The sequence below is a fragment of the Saccopteryx leptura genome, chromosome 6, assembly GCF_036850995.1.
Source record: "Saccopteryx leptura isolate mSacLep1 chromosome 6, mSacLep1_pri_phased_curated, whole genome shotgun sequence".
In the NCBI taxonomy this organism is placed as follows: domain Eukaryota; kingdom Metazoa; phylum Chordata; class Mammalia; order Chiroptera; family Emballonuridae; genus Saccopteryx; species Saccopteryx leptura.
The window spans coordinates 42,737,663-42,754,526 of record NC_089508.1 but is presented as its reverse complement, the minus strand read 5'-3'; the positions used below and the strand labels follow the sequence as shown (position 1 = coordinate 42,754,526).

The 16,864-nt window shown below is 36.6% G+C and overlaps 1 protein-coding gene across 1 annotated transcript in view; it reads right to left on the bottom strand.

Annotated features, from left to right (window-relative positions):
- EXOC5 (exocyst complex component 5) overlaps positions 1 to 16,864 on the bottom strand; it is a 46,507-nt gene that overhangs the window by 12,979 nt on the left and 16,664 nt on the right. The window contains exons 5-12 of the mRNA XM_066343019.1: positions 16,559 to 16,623; positions 13,096 to 13,124; positions 11,595 to 11,704; positions 9,561 to 9,605; positions 9,312 to 9,452; positions 8,052 to 8,134; positions 6,148 to 6,357; positions 4,935 to 5,082 (exon numbers count right to left, since the gene is read on the bottom strand). Of these exons, the coding sequence (XP_066199116.1) occupies positions 4,935 to 5,082; positions 6,148 to 6,357; positions 8,052 to 8,134; positions 9,312 to 9,452; positions 9,561 to 9,605; positions 11,595 to 11,704; positions 13,096 to 13,124; positions 16,559 to 16,623 (831 nt within the window). The remainder of the gene's footprint in view (positions 1 to 4,934; positions 5,083 to 6,147; positions 6,358 to 8,051; positions 8,135 to 9,311; positions 9,453 to 9,560; positions 9,606 to 11,594; positions 11,705 to 13,095; positions 13,125 to 16,558; positions 16,624 to 16,864) is intronic.

Sequence of the window (16,864 nt, the reverse complement as noted above, 5' to 3'; positions counted from 1 at the left end):
ATAGAATGTCAGCCCAGCATGTGGATGTCCTGGGTTCAACTCCCAGTCAGGGCACATAAAAGAAGCAACCATCTGCTTTTGTCCTCCTCCCTCTCCCCCTTCTCTTCCCACAGCCAGGGGCTTGACTGGTTCCAGTGTTGGCCCCAGATGTTGAGGGTAGCTCAGTTGGTCCAAGCGTGTCAGCCTCAGGTGCTAAAAATAGCTTGATTGATTCGAGCACAAGACAGGAGTTGTCGGGTAGATCATGGTCAGGGTGCATGTGGGAGTCTGTCTCACTATCTCCCCTCTTCTCACATTAAAAAAAAAAAAAAGAATCATTAGTAGTTATGCTAACAAAATACCTCTTAAAAAGTTAGAAAACTACCTCTGAATTTCTTAAAATTGCTTCTTATATTGTGTATCAATTGGTTGTTGCTTAGTTGTAATCTCCTTTCATGCACCCTCTCAGAGTAATGCTTAATATTGGCTACATATAGCTAGGAATTGAAGTACATAACCCCTCTTAAATCCCCTTAATCTCCACTTATTATAAATACTGATTTGGTATTACTCAATTCCCTTCCTGGTCTTCTTATTACCACCCAAACTTTACACCCTCCATCAGTCTCTGTTACAACCCTTACCTGCCTGATTTGCTCACTAAGCTCAACAAGCGATGCCTTTAATTAGCCATAAAGGATACAGAACTATTGCCCCAGCCGTTTGTCTCAGTGGTAGAGCGTCATCGGCCCAGCATGTGGAAGTCTCAGGTTCGATTCTCAGCCAGGGCACACAGGAGAAGAGCCCATCTGCTTCTCCACCCTTCCCCCTCTCCTTCCTCTCTATCTCTCTTCCCCTCTTGCAGCCAAGACTCCATTGGAGCAAAGTTGGCCCAGGTGCTGAGGACGGCTCCATGGCCTCTACCTCAGGTGCTAGAGTGGCTCCAACTGCAGCAGAGCAATGCCCCAGATGGGCAAAGCATCACTCCCTGGTGGGCATGTTGGGTGGATCCCAGTCAGGCGCAGGTGGGAATTTGACTGCCTCCCCACTTCTAACTTTGGAGGGGAAAAAAAAATAGAACTATTAAAAAACAATAACAGACAATCCAATTTTTAAAATACATAATAATAAAGACCTGGCTGGGTAGCTCAGTTAGAGAATCATCCTGTTACTCCAAGGTTATAGGTTTAATGCCTGGTCAGGTCACATACAAGAATCCGCTAATAAATGCATAATAAATGGAACAAACTGATGTCTCTCTCTCTTTCTCTCTCTCGCCCGTCTTCTCCCTCTCTCTAAAGTCAATCAATAAATACATTAAAAAAAATTTTAAATACACTAAGAATATAGACGGATGGCAAATAAACAGATGAAAAGATGCTCAACATCATTAGTTATTAGAAAATTCAAAATAAAACCATAATGAGGTATCATTACACACTCTATTGAACTGTCTAAAATTAAAAAGACTCTTCATACCACATGCTGGAGATCATGTGGAACAAATGGAACATTCACACAGTATTTGTAAGAATGTCAAAAGAAATAATTTTGGAAAAGACAGTATCTTAGTGACTACTACCATATTTTTACTAAGCATATACCCAAGGCCAATGAAAGTATTGTACTGTCTGCATGAAGACATACACATAAATGTTCATGGCAACTTCATCCCTAATAGTCAAACATGGGAACCAATCTAAATGTCCATCATTAGGTAAATGGATATACAAATTGTGGTATATTCATACAATAAAATGCTACTCAGCAATGAAAAGAAACATACTAATAAATACACACAATATGGATGAATTTCAAAATAATTACACTGAGTGAAGGAAGCCAGAAACACATGTCTATACTATACTATAATTCCATTTATAAAAGATGTGGTACATATATACAACAGAATACTACTCAGCCATAAGAAAGGATGACATACTGCCATTTCCAATAACTAAGACGAACCTTAAGAACATTATACTGAGTGAAATAAGTTAAACAGAAAAAGCTAAGAACTATATGATTTCACACACAGGTGGGATATAAAACTGAGACTCATTGATAGAGATAAAAGTGAAGTGGTTACCAGGGGGAGGGGCATGTAGGGGAGAAAGTGGGGAGAAGGGAGTAAAGAGGGACAAATAAACAGTGACGAAAAAAGATTTGACTTTGGGTGATGGGTATACAACAGGGGGCCAGTTCACTGTCCCTCAGACAGTTGGAGAGCCGGACTATAAAAAAAACAACTATGAACAAATCCCTATGCACACTGCATATATCTTATTTTAAAGTAAAAAAACAAAACGGGAACAAATACAATATTTAAAATAAAGAACAAGTAAATTTAAATCAACAAACTGACCAGTATTTCAATGGGAACTATGGGCCTGCTTTTGGCTAATGAGATGGTCAATGTGCTCCTCTCACTGACCACCAATGAAAGAGGTGCCTCTTCCGGAAGTGTGGCGGGGGCCGGATAAATGGCCTCAGGGGGCCGCATGCGGCCAGCAGGCTGTAGTTTGGGGACCCCTGGTATACAACATAATCAACAGTTCAAATGCTATAGAAATGTTTACCTGAAACCTATGTACTCTTATTGATCAATATCACCCTGTTAAATTTAATTTTCTAAATATTTTTTTAAACTTCTAGAAATTACCATCAATTTCTTAAAAATATCCTATTTAGCTTTCAAGACTTAGTCCTCAAATGTACCCTTGTTTTAAAAAATTAATCTATAGCGACATATAGTAGATGAGGGGTTGCCTAAGGATAGTGGAGAAGGAAAAGAAAATTATAGAAGGGCAACAGTGAACTTTTTGGTATGATGAATCTTTCTGTTGACAGCAGTTATAGCTTCGAAAATGTACACATAATTTATCAGTTACCAAATTGTTTTAATATATGCAATTTATTTAATGTCAATTATATCTCAAAGTTTTTTTAAAAAAAAACCAAATCTGCATGCTCATGACATTGACCTTTTTATTTTTTATTTAATTTAATTTATTTTTTAAGTGAGAGGAAGGGAGATAGACAGACTCCCTCATGTGCCCTGACCAGGATCCACCTAGTAACCCCGTTTGGGGCCAATGCTTGAATCAACAGAGCTGTTTTTAAGTGCCTTAGTCTGATGCTTAGACCGACCGAGCTATCCTCAATGTTGCTCAAATGGACTGGAGTCACTGGCTGCAGGAGGGGAGAGACGGAGATGGGAAAGGGGAGAGAAGCAAATGGTTGCTTATCCTGTGTCCCCTGATTGAGAATCGAACCCAGCATGTCCATATGCCAGGTCAGTGCTCTACCCACTGAGCGAACCAAGCAGGACCACACTGCCCTTTTTAATATCCTTTTTAAAGCTACTCTCATCGAGGCTGTGGAGAAAAAGGAACCCTCATTCACTGTTGGTGGGACTGTAAAGTAGTACAACCATTATGGAGGAAAGTATGGTGGTTCCTCAAAAAACTGCAAATAGAACTACCTTATGACCCAGCAATCCCTCTACTGGGTATATATCCCAAAACCTCAGAAACATTGATACGTGAAGACACATGTAGCCCCATGTTCATTGCAGCACTGTTCACAGTGGCCAAGACATGGAAACAACCAAAAAGCCCTTCAATAGAAGACTGGATAAAGAAGATGTGGCACATATACACTATGGAATACTACTCAGCCATAAGAAATGATGACATCAGATCATTTACAGCAAAATGGTGGGATCTTGATAACATTATAAGGAGTGAAATAAGTAAATCAGAAAAAAACAAGAAATACATGATTCCATACATTGGTGGAACATAAAAATGAGACTAAGAGACATGGACAAGTGTGTGGTGGTTACCAGGGGTGGGGGGAGGGAGGACAGGGGGAGAGTTAGGGGGAGGGGGAGGGGCACAGAGAACTAGATAGAGGGTGGCGAAGGACAATCTGACTTTGGGCGAGGGGTATGCAACATAATTTAATGACAAGGTAACCTAGACATGTTTTCTTTGAATATATGTACCCTGATTTATTAATGTCATCCCATTACCATTAATAAAAATTTATTTAAAAAAAAATAAATAAATAAAGCTACTCTCATCTACAAGGTCAAGTCCAAATTTCTAAGCATGGTATATAAAGAGTTTTTCTCTACATTTTCAACTTCCTCTCTTAATAATCTCCCCATGTACATTTTTATTTCAAGTATTTCATGCTGCATGATTGATCTTTGTATATGTCTTAATATGTACACTATTCTCTCTGCCTGAAACAGTCTGCCAGAATCATCTTCTTAAAGATACCATATTTAGCTGTGAAGACACAGGCATCAAATGTCTCCTTCTTTTTGAAAACTTACCTGATACTCTTCCTCAATTCCTTAACCAGGCAGAGCTGGTTGCTTCTTCCTCTTAGGTCACAGTAACACAGACCTACCTTGCACTAATTCTTTATATGTCTACCTTCTTTCTCCACACTATTCAAAAATATTATATACAGCTAATATTAATATCCTCAATGTCTAGCATGGAAGCTTATACAAGCAAACACATAATGTTTATTAGATTGGATTGCACTGAATTGAACTGAATTTCAATCTTGTGACTTTCTAGAGAGAAGATCATGATTTAGACTTAGTTGCTATGATTCAAACAATAAATACATATAATGTTGACAGCTTCATGTTGCATGATTCTCAGGCTTTAAAAATATTTTAACAAAAAAAAATATTTTAACATATTCCCAGCATTCAGAAAATTAAAAATATTGCTATACCAACTATACTCATTACCCACCCAGGTGTGTTATATGTAACATTTTTACAAATGTACTTCTAAATAGTTTTATAGCAATTCTGTTCTCTAAAACAAAAATCTTATATACACTATTATTATTATAAAAAATGGTTGTCAAGGCAAAACTTAATGCACAACTATATATAAACAAAATAAGTTTATAATTACTCTTACCCTATGACATCTTTCAAAGGCTTGTTTGGTTTCTTGTAAAAGATTAACCACCACTTCTTGGGATAGAAAGGTTTCCCCATGGGTATCAATACTTGGCCCCAATGGTAAGTTGGTACGTTGTCTAATTCTCTCTTTTAAATCTTGAATACTAGAGCATCATATCAACAAATTAAAAAAGAATATTTCACTACACATAGATTTCACTTTCAGGTACTTTCAAAATTAGTAGATATCAACAACAACAAAATGGACCAACAGCAAGGAGACATAAAGTTGTAATTCCAAAAATTAGTTCTAGAAAGAGAGTAAGCCTTAAATCTCTAAACAAAAACTTATATCTAAAAAGTTATTTTTGGAGTTATGATCTCTCAAGTCTCTGTCAGCTCTATAATGCTAACTCAATAACCAGAAACTCCTTGTTCAGTTTTGTAGGAAGTGGGCTATTCCAAATCAGTTAATATTCCAGATAACTAAATGATTCTGCTTAAAACAAACTTTAATGTTGTTAAAATATATTTAACCATTGAAACATAATGGTGACAATAATCTCAATAAACATACTGCGCATCTCTTCATTATTATTAAACAAGATACAGTAAACAATTTAGCTTTCCTTAATGACTAGGGTCACTCTGAAAATTTATTTGGTGATAGCATTGGAAAGTTAATTTTTTGCTCCTAGAATATGTAGCTCTGGACAACGGTGAAAAAGTTTATAAAAAAATTTTATCATTGTTTAACTTTCTTTCCTTTACTTGCTACTGCCTTTCAGATGTCAGTTTTTATTCCTAATTATAACTTCTTCCCTGATCATTATTTAATAAATGACAAACTGGGAAATAAGAAACTGATTTGGGTGGGTGTGTATGTGGACCTGATTATATACCTAAATTGCTGAGTTTTCTCTCACATCTATAACAATCAACAAAAAATAATGTGCTTCCTGGTTAATAACCTAGAATACTAAAGTTTAAAAATAGAAAAGACTCTATAGAGATCTTTATAGTACTGGTATTATGTTTTATATTTTAATAATTTTATGTTAGGTCATTTTCAATATATGGTTCAAGAGAAAGCATTTGATCAATGGTATAAACAAACTAGGTTAAAAGAGTTCATCATAGGAAATTCTAATGACTCAACATTTGACAAGTTTGTCCAAATATAACAAGGTTCTTAATATTTTTATATAATATTTAATAGAAACACTCACCCTCCTGTGCCAATGGATCTCTTTTGATGGTTTTTTGAATCGTAATAGCGCTGTAGGATCATAGCACTTCTGCTTTTCAAATATCCAATCTCCACCTCAATATAGTTCTCCAAATAGGAAATGAAAATGGATTTGATAAGCTTAGACAAGAAAGTCTGTTTATCAGTACCTAAATTAAATTCCATCAACTTGCTGGAAAGATTTGTGGTTCTTTTCATGGAAAAGGGGAAAAAAGATTAATATATATTTTAGGTATAGTAACAATACTAAGAAATGTATATTTTTACAATGTGACTTCAGTAACACGTTAAACCAACATTTCTTAAAATTTGGAAAGGTACTTATTAGGATGCAGAGAGAAGCTGTATAGGGTTATATATAATGTAGAATATTACAAAAATATTAGTTTTGAAAGCTGCCATAAACTCCTAGGGATGATTCAGGAGAAGAAAGAGGCAACCAACCAGTCTAGAAATGGCCACAAGTGGCAGAATGGCTTCAAGCGTACTCTAATGTCATTCATCATATGGTACACAAGTCAGAATGCTGAGAGGTCGACTATCTGTTTGTTCTCTTGTCTTTGTCCATGTGGACTTTCCTCTAATTTTCTGTTTTCCATTATTGAAAATAGGCTCATAATGATGTTATTATTGACATGAACTTTTAGATTATGGTTACTTTTGAAAACTCTCCTCCCAAAATAAACAATAGGGATTAGGTTAAAACTCCATATAAAGCTTCTGATATAGCTTGACCAGGCGGTGGCGCAGTGGACAGAGCGTTGGACTGGGATGCAGAGGACCCGGGTTCGAGACCCCGAGGTCGCCAGCTTGAGCGCAGGCTCATCTGGTTTGAGCAAAAAGCTCACCAGCTTGGACCCAAGGTCGCTAGCTTGAGCAAGGGGTTACTCGGTCTGCTGAAGGCCCACGATCAAGGCACATGTGAGAAAGCAATCAATAAACAACTAAGGTGTTGCAATGCGCAATGAAAAACTAATGTTTGATGCTTCTCATCTCTCTCTGTTCCTGTCTGTCTGTCCCTATCCCTCTCTCTGTAAAAAAAAAAAAAAAAAAGTTTCTGATATAATCTTTTTTTTTTGTTTTTTGCATTTCTCCGAAGCTGGAAACGGGGAGAGACAGTCAGACAGACTCCCGCATACGCCCGACCGGGATCCATCAGGCACGCCCACCAGGGGCGATGCTCTGCCCCTCCGGGGCGTCGCTCTGTCACGACCAGAGCCACTCCAGCGCCTGGGGCAGAGGCCAAGGACCCATCCCCAGCGCCCAGGCCATCTTCGCTCGAATGGACCCTCGGCTGCGGGAGGGGAAGAGGCAGACAGAGAGGAAGGAGAGAGGGAGCGGTGGAGAAGCAGATGGGCACTTCTCCTGTGTGCCCTGGCCGGAAATCGAACCCGGGACCTCTGCACGCCAGGCCGACGCTCTACCACTGAGCCAACCGGCCAGGGCCTGATATAATCTTTTTAATTTAACACTGCCTTTTACAAAAGAAAAAAAAAGACAAATTCTCACATTAGATATAAGGCTGATATTGTCATTTAAAAAAATTATCATTTCCTTTCTCAATTTCTAAAGTTTATACTGCAAATAAATGTAATTATACAAGTTCTTAGAAAAAAAATTAAAGAACAGTTTACAACTCAAATCAGAAACAAAGTGATAAAGTCTTAGTTTAAACAAGAAAAAACAAAGCTTTATGTTGCTTTAAAGTATATTAATATACAACATAATATATAATCCCTTTAAATTAATGTACTAAGAATGCAGCTCTTATACAATAAAGTATATTGCTATCTGCCAAACTATTATGCAAAAATACCTGAATACCTTCCCATTTTCCAAAAATATCTAAGATCTATTATTATTTTCTAGTAATTAAAAATATACCTTGTATATAAATCATAGAGATTTTTGAGATACTGCTCTGCATCAGATTTCCGACATTCTTCTAATTGGTCTTTCACAAAACTCTAAAAAAAGTCAACATTTTGTCAATTAAGTAAATATTACATATTCAAAACATTTTCTCTCTGAAATTAACTTCACCTCCTTAAACTATCCTGACTTATAATTCAACAAAAAAGGCAATGTATAGAAAATAGGCCAATATAAAAAAATAAAAGGTTTAAAATTTTACCACTGAATTTACTAGTCCATCTACATCAGTCTTGAAATATTAAGAATGTGAAAATACCTTTTATTGAAAATGGTCTGTCCTGACTCATGAATACATTTAAAAAACAACACCCCCCCAAAAAAAATCTAAGTTTATACCAAAATAGTCAATTTCTTAAAGCAGCATTTACCAAACTGTGGTCTTGGTAACATTAGTGTCTCCTGAAATATTAACAGGCATTACTCTAAAATTGGAAAATGAGCCCTGGCCAGGTAGCTCAGTTGATTATAGCATTGCCCTGATATGCCAAGGTTGCAGGTTGGATCCCAGGTCAGGACACAATACAAGAATCAACCAATGAGTGAATAAATAAGTGAAACAAAAAACAATGTTTCTCTTTCTCTCTCTCCTCCCTTCTCTAAAAATCAATCAACAAAAATTTTTTAAAAATAAAAAAATAAATTTTGAAAATGCTGTACATTACACCTTCACTTCTAGAAAACCTATTAGTACCTCTAAAAACTATTCAAAGCCAAGCCCTGAACTGTGTTTTAAAAACAAACACTATTTAATGTAACTTAATCCAGCGATAAACATAGTTTAGAAAATATCGCCTTAAAATATATAGTACTGTGGGCGTAAAGATTATAAATTAAATTTATTTTTTTTCCATGCTAAAAAATTTTACAAATTGCATTTGTAATTCTTGTTCAACTTCACAAATGCCATCTATAGGGCAAGGTAAGGACCCAATAAAAATAAAAATCTGAGGGTATCCTACTAAAACCTGTTACTACTACTACTGTTGGTAAACAAAATTCAAACATGTAATCTGATAACATTTAATGATCAGCATATTTTTTCAACAAAACATTTTTATAAAAGCATTACAGTCATTCCTTTCCCCTTCACTGAATAGATTACTATTCCTATGGGTATAGTATAACAATCTAATTATTTTAAAACTTTTAAAACAAAGAGAAAAAAATCAGTTGCTTTAAGAACTACTTAGTCTCATTATTTAAAGTTACCTGTAGTTTGATTTCAAATACGTTTTGAATAAGTTTAGCCAGTACTGTTTCTGGATTACTAAAGATATCTCCAACTTGTTTGTTGACCCGTTGACAGAGTATTGCTGCATCTTCAAATATATCATTTCTCAAGTAAGCACCCTAAATAGCAGAGACATTTTACATAGCAAATACATAATTTTTAAATGGGTTTTAAAACAAATTAGTATAAAATAAAATGAAATCTAATAAAGTATACTGTTATGTTACCTCCTGGCACTGCTTTATATACACATCAACACAATGGGAATAACCCTATGAAGAGGAAAGAAATACATTATCACTGTTCTGATTAAATTATAATAATAATCTCAATAAAAGAGATATTACACAAGGTGGGGCAAAAGTAGGCTTACAGTTGTGAGTACATGAAATACAGAGTTTATTCTTGCATTATTTTTTAATTATTGTATTATTTTCCATATGTAAAACTAACTGTACATCTACTTTTGCCCCATCTTGCATGTAATAAAGCTATGTCTATGTCCCAATGAATGGCCAATAGTTGTAGGACTTTAAAGAAGAAAAAACTGAAGTATAACTAAGTTCTTTATAGTCATTTTACCCAATCATCACCTAGTCATCTCCTTCAGCTCCAGAACGCGTGTGCATACACGCAGATTCAAGGTCTTGAGAAAAGGTTTTTTGTACTTTTCTGAAGCTGGAAACGGGGAGAGACAGTCAGACAGACTCCCGCATGCGCCCGACCAGGATCCACCCGGCACGCCCACCAGGGGCGCCACTCTGCCCACGAGGGGGCAATGCTCTGCCCCTTGGGGACGTTGCTCTGTTGCGACCAGAGCCACTCTAGCACCTGGGGCAGAGGCCAAGGAGCCATCCCCAGCACCTGGACCATCTTCGCTCGAATGGAGCCTCGGCTGCAGGAGGGGAAGAGAGAGACAGAGAGGAAAGAGGGGGGGGTGGAGAAGCAGATGGGCACTTCTCCTGAGTGCCCTGGCCGGGAATCGAACCCGGGACCTCTGCACGCCGGGCCGACGCTCTACCACTGAGCCAACCGGCCAGGGCGAGAAAAGGTTTTAGGTAAACGTATTTCCTTCTTTCCTCTCTTGGATTAAAAGCATTTGCATTCCCTTGCAAGAATATGAACAGAGCTGTATTTAACTAACATTCTGGAAATTTACTTTAAAAATTGTATCCTTTTTAACAGAATGTGTTTAAATAATTTGTCATATTAAGCTCACTATAATGAGATTCTTGCTTATTAACATCATACATAAAAACAAGATAAACAATATAAAGTGTAATATTGTCTCAAGAGCCACTTTTTTTTTTTAACTGAATCTATTGGGTAACACTGGTTAATAAAATTATATAGGTTTCAGGTGTACAATTCTATAATACATCATTTGTATATTGTATTGTGTGTTCACCACCCTAAATCAAGTCTCCTTCCATCACTATTTACTCCCCCCTTTCTTCTCTCCTACCTTCCCCATTCTCCTTTCCCTCTGGTAAAATGTGTCGCATGGCTTTGTTTGTTTGTGTTTTGCTTAATCCCTTTACCTTTTTCACTCAGCCCTACAACCTCAAGAGCCATTCTCAATACTTCGGTATGGTACTTAAATGAAAACTCCAACAAATGGCTTGTATTTACCTAATCTGATATATAAAATGAACAGACTAAAGGAAGCACATTTTCTTTGAGCACTTTGTTTACAGAAATGTACTCATACACAGGGATTCTCTTCCTAATTCAAATTCCAGGAAGATAGTCCCATAATAGAATATTCTGTTGTATTACCACCTGAGAGCCTCTGGATTTAACTTAAGCCTTATACTACTAGTTACATTCCATTTACTCCGTGGTTCCTCCACTCCTCCAGATACTTAACATCAAGTGTTCGTGCTTTTGACCTATTTAATAACATGCTTAGCTAAAAAAAAAAAAAAAAATACATTATCAACCAAGAAGGCCAATAATATGCTTTTCTATATCAAACTATATATAAAAATTTATATATAGCTTGATATATACTAATATCAAATATATTGATGTTTGATAAAACATTGTTATAAAATATAAAAATCCCTATTTAAATATTAAATACCTAAAATTTAACATTGCTTATGAAGATAGATATAAAATGTATAGATTATTCAAAACAATAAAAATTATCATGTTAGTCATACAACTAATAGAAAATCACAGACTATAATACATAGAATTTATATAATCTCCACAGTCTTGAAGACTAATCTTCATTTTTAATTTTTACTATTTACCTTAAAATGAAGTAAAACTGCTGCTACTTCTCTCATTCTGGAGATTTCACCTCTTCTTTGAGCACTAGTAAACTCCTGAATCAGTTGGCATTCTAAATCATGGTATTTACCTTAAGATAAAAAGAAAGTCATTCAGCTACAGTGAGTTAGGTATTCAAGTTATTTGCTAGCATATGAATTATTTCTAAATATGACTATACATCTAGCCTTCCTTTGAAAACAGCTGAGCTCCCATACTCTGACTGCTACTTACCACTATTATTTTAAAAAGCAGATGACTGGGAAAACCTCCTGGATGGCATCTCTGATAGCAAGAGACAGGAAAAGTCTTAAAGTTGAAATTATAGAAAGGACAGAGGACTACAAAATTTTTACTTGAGTTTAGATGCCTTTATTTTAAAAAATGGAATATTCAACAACAAATTTCACCTTAATATGTGATATTTGACTCACTACATTCTCTTTTTTTTAGTGAGAGACACAGACAGAAAGGGAGAGAGATGAGAAGTATTAACTCATAGTTGTGGCTCTTTAGTTGTTCATTGATTGCTTCTCATATGTGCCTTGACCTGGGCCTCCAGCCAAGCCAGTGAACCCTTGCTCAAGCCAGTGATCTTTGGGCTCAAGCCTGCGAAAACCATGGAGTCATGTCTATGATCCCATGCTCAAGCTGGTGAGCCCATGCTCAAGCTGGATGAGCCTATACTCAAGCCGGCAACCTCTGGGTTTCAAACCTGGGTCCTCCATGTCCCAGGCTGACACTCTATCCACTGTGCCCCACTGGTCAGGCAACTCACTACATTCTTGAGGCTATTACAGTTCTGAATGAATAACTGAACTTTGGAACGAACCTATAGTGATCAAAACCATTGCCAGGAAGTCCATCTATCTATGTCATCCTTATTCTAACACTTTGGGGAAAATAGGTAGTTCTTTGAACCTTCTATGAAAAATGGTCTCCCAAACAGGGTGACTCCGGTTATCACAGGAACATACAATTCCATGGCTTTTCCAGAAATCTAGAATGATCTGACCAAAATATAATCCAAAAATTGGCAAGAATTAAACTAGTCTTGTAAGGAATTAAATAAATACTAAAACACTCATATAAGCTTATCTTTAAAAAAAAAAAAGAACCTGCTTTATATATATATATATATATATATATATATATATATATATATATGAATACAAAACAATCTCCAAGATACATTGTTATAGTAAAAACAGAAGGTAAAAGCTATTTGTACAGTATGCTACTATTATAAAATAAATGGGGACAGCAGAACTAAGTTTTACACATATACACATGATTTATGTCCTATGCTTGTACATCCATAGCATTCTCTGGAAGAATATTCAAGGAACAGCAATCAGACTCAGGAATGGGGTGGAAGGATGATACTGTTTCCATTATCTGTCCTTTTACTATGTTTTTTTCTTTTACACAAGTCATTTTATTACTTATTCAAAACAGTTAAATAAATAGAACCCCACTTACTTGCAATTTTGGATTTTACATCTGAAAATCTGAAAGATAAAAACCGATGATGAATGAAGTTCATTAGTTGTGACAAATGTACCAGAGTAATGTGAAATATTAATAAAAGGGGAAACTGAGTTTGGGGATATTTTGGAACCCTTTGTACTAAAGGTCATCATAAAAAAAGGAAGAAAGAAAAAGACAAAGCCAGAAGGGAGAGAGTACTGACAGGAAGCATGCCAGGTGGCAAAACTACATTTGGGTAGCTGGTTCTCATTCAAGAAATTCACATTAAATAACCAATTCCCTTGTTAAACAGGGGAAAAGTGTATGAGGCATTAACAATCTAGCCAGCCCCAACACTGAGTTATTGCCCCCAGTCATCTTCACTGGCATTTGAAATTCACTTGATAGTAGCCTATTTCCCCTCTCTGTTGGGATTTTTTTTCATATAAAATTCAATTACTATAATTTAAAGAAAAACAATAAAAAGTATGGAAAAAATCAGTTATTTTAATACTAGTATAGAAGCCATAAAAAAGACCCAGCAATGTGCCAAGCAGAGTAATAATTCAATCTTTACAAATTCAGAAACTAAAATATAACACATACCATACACTAGAATTTTTTCAAACCTTAAATATCAAGGGGGAATGCACAGTATGGAAAATAAATACTGAGAGATCCTATACAATCAGTTTAAAGAGAGAGGAAAGTGGCTAGCAAAAGAGATGCTAAAAACAGATGAAAAAATAAAAATTTAGTTATACAAAATTGATATACAGTCACGTACTGCTTAATGACAGCAATGTATTGCGAAAAGTGGGTTGTAGGTGGTTTTGTTGTTGTGTGAACATCATAGAGTGCACTTAAACAAACCTAAATGGCATGGCCTACTACACATCTATGCTATATTGTACAGCCTGTTGCTCCTAGACTACAAGTCTGTACAGCATGTTACTGTACAAAACAACACAAGATTAAATAAATCACATGAAAAAATTATGCAATCAAGGGACCCAATAAACCTGAGATGTACAAGGCTGCTGCTGGTATTACTTGGCATACTGTTATACAGCTAACCTTTTTTATAAGTAAAAAGAATACACTCTAAAATAATGATTAAAAGTATAGTAAATATATAAACCAGTAACACAGTTGTTTATTATCATTATCAAGTATTATGTACTGTGCATAATTTTATGTGCTGTGCTTTTATATGACTGATAGCACAGGTTTATTTACACCAGCATCATCACAAACACCTGAATAATGCACTGTGCTACAATGTCACAATGGCTACAGTGTGACTAGGTGATAATAATTTTTCAGCTCCATTATTATCTTATGAAGCCATCTCTATATATGTGGTTCGGGGAATGCCAAAACATCATTATATAGGGCATGACTGTATAAAAGTCACAAAATGCATGTAAGACCATGTTGATCTTTGGGGAAAAAATTAAATCTGATTAGGATATATATCCAACTTAAAGTCTTGGCAGAGAAGCTAAAACAAAACTGTAAGAGAAGTATGTAATTGTATAATTGAGAAGTGGGAGAAGGTAAGTATATGCATGTGTGTTTTATAGAGGAAGAAGATAGCAAGGGGTGGGAGAGGCAGCCAACAATTATTATACACCTATTGTGAGCCACACATTTTACTCATTTATTTAAATGGCCTAACTATAAAATGAGATAAAAGTTAAAAGAGAGGTTTTTATGCATCGCTTTTAAAGTCATTACTCAACATGCTGAACAAGTATGAGATTATTAATAATAGCTAAGTGAAGCCCTGGCCGGTTGGCTCAGTGGTAGAGCGTCAGCCTGGCGTGCAGGAGTCCCAGGTTCAATTCCCGGCCAGGGCACACAGGAGAAGTGCCCATCTGCTTCTCCACCCCTCCCCCTCTCCTTCCTCTCTGCCTCTCTCTTCCCCTCTCGCAGCCAAGGCTCCATTGGAGCAAAGTTGGCCTGGGCGCTGAGTATGGCTCTGTGGCCTCTGCCTCAGGCACTAGAATGGCTCTGGTTGCAACAGAGCAATGCCCCAGATGGGCAGAGCATCGCCCCCTACTGGGCATGCCGGGTGGATCCTGGTGTGGCGCATGTGGGAGTCTGTCTGACTGCCTCCTGTTTCCAACTTCAGGAAACAAAAAAAATAGCTAGGCCCTGGCTGGTTGGTTCAGCGGTAGAGCGTCGGCCTGGCGTGTGGGGGACCCGGGTGCGATTCCCGGCCAGGGCACATAGAAGAAGCGCCCATTTGCTTCACCACGCCCCCCTTCCTCTCTGTCTCTCTCTTCCCCTTCCGCAGCCAAGGCTCCATTGGAGCAAAGATGGCCCGGGCACTGGGGATGGCTCCTTGGCCGTTGCCCCAGGCGCTAGAGTGGCTCTGGTCGCGGCAGAGCGAAGCCCCGGAGGGGCAGAGCGTCGCCCCCTGGTGGGCAGAGCGTCACCCCCGGTGGGCGTGCGGGTGGATCCCGGTCAGGCGCATGTGGGAGTCTGTCTGACTGTCTCTCCTTGTTTCCAGCTTCAGAAAAATACAAAAAAAAAAAAAAATAGCTAAGTGATAGGTGACCATTACTGCTAATCCGTTATAATGACAGAGTTCAGAGTAAATAAAGATATATTTTCAGAGTAGGGAACTCAAACTCACTCTCTCTGTTTGGGACATAATGGTCAAACTTCAAGTATAGCAATACATTTATATTCTACCTACACCAGAGCAGCTTTAAGTATTACCAAAAGAATAACAGATATATTGTCTATTATATGGGAAGACATATTTCTTTCAATATTCACATGGGAAAACTACTACTATCAATATTTTATTAAAGTGTCTGATATTGCATAGACTAAAGGAAACCAGGCAAAAATTTCCATCTCAATGAATTTTCTTTAACGATGAAACCATTAACACTTGACTTAGCAATGGCCCTAAGGCCCTGAGGCTAAAGCAAGGGTTCTTAACCTGAAGTTTCTAGGAAGGAGTCTGAATAGCTAATGAGTATAAAACTTCATGAAATTCTATACAATGATCTATGTGTATCTTAATTTTTTGAAGAAACTTTATAACTTTCATCAGCTTTTCCAAGGTAACTTGGATCTTAAAACACTTAAGAACTCTTATTTAGAGAGAAGAAAACGCAGCTCAATGGTCACGTGTTTAAACTTTCCCTGTCACTTCCCACCCTGGTTAACAAAGTCCAAAAAATGAAAATTCAAAATCTTACCAGTAAATTTCAAAATTCTCCTTCATCAGTTATTTCCCAGAAGGAAAACAGAGAATTAAAATTATTTCAAGGTATATTATTAAATTTAGAAACTGAGACAGGATTTTTTACTCAACTATTATATACTGCTCCACGCACAAAAGAGGTACTCAATAAAATCTAGTTGAATTAATGAGCAAAATCATACAGAGATTATACAAGTTTATTCTATAAATTATACCACGTCCAAATTAGCTCTTGAGAAATAAACTTGCCTATCAAAAGGTAACTCTTGGGCGATTAGGTGCAACTTCTGAATGATGTCTGCTGCCTCCTTTATCTATTAAAAAAATAAAAGCAGTAACTTTTTAAACCCTTATTTTATATCAAAAAGTTTACATTTGAAAATAATATTCCTCTATGTATGCTCATAGACCCACACCCAAACAACTTTCTTTTAAAATCCACAATAAACAAAACTTTTCGAGCAACAGCAATACATCCGAGATGTCATCAATGAGTTGATAAAATATATATACTGGATTTTATAATGCCACAATCACCTTCTCAATGAAACCTGC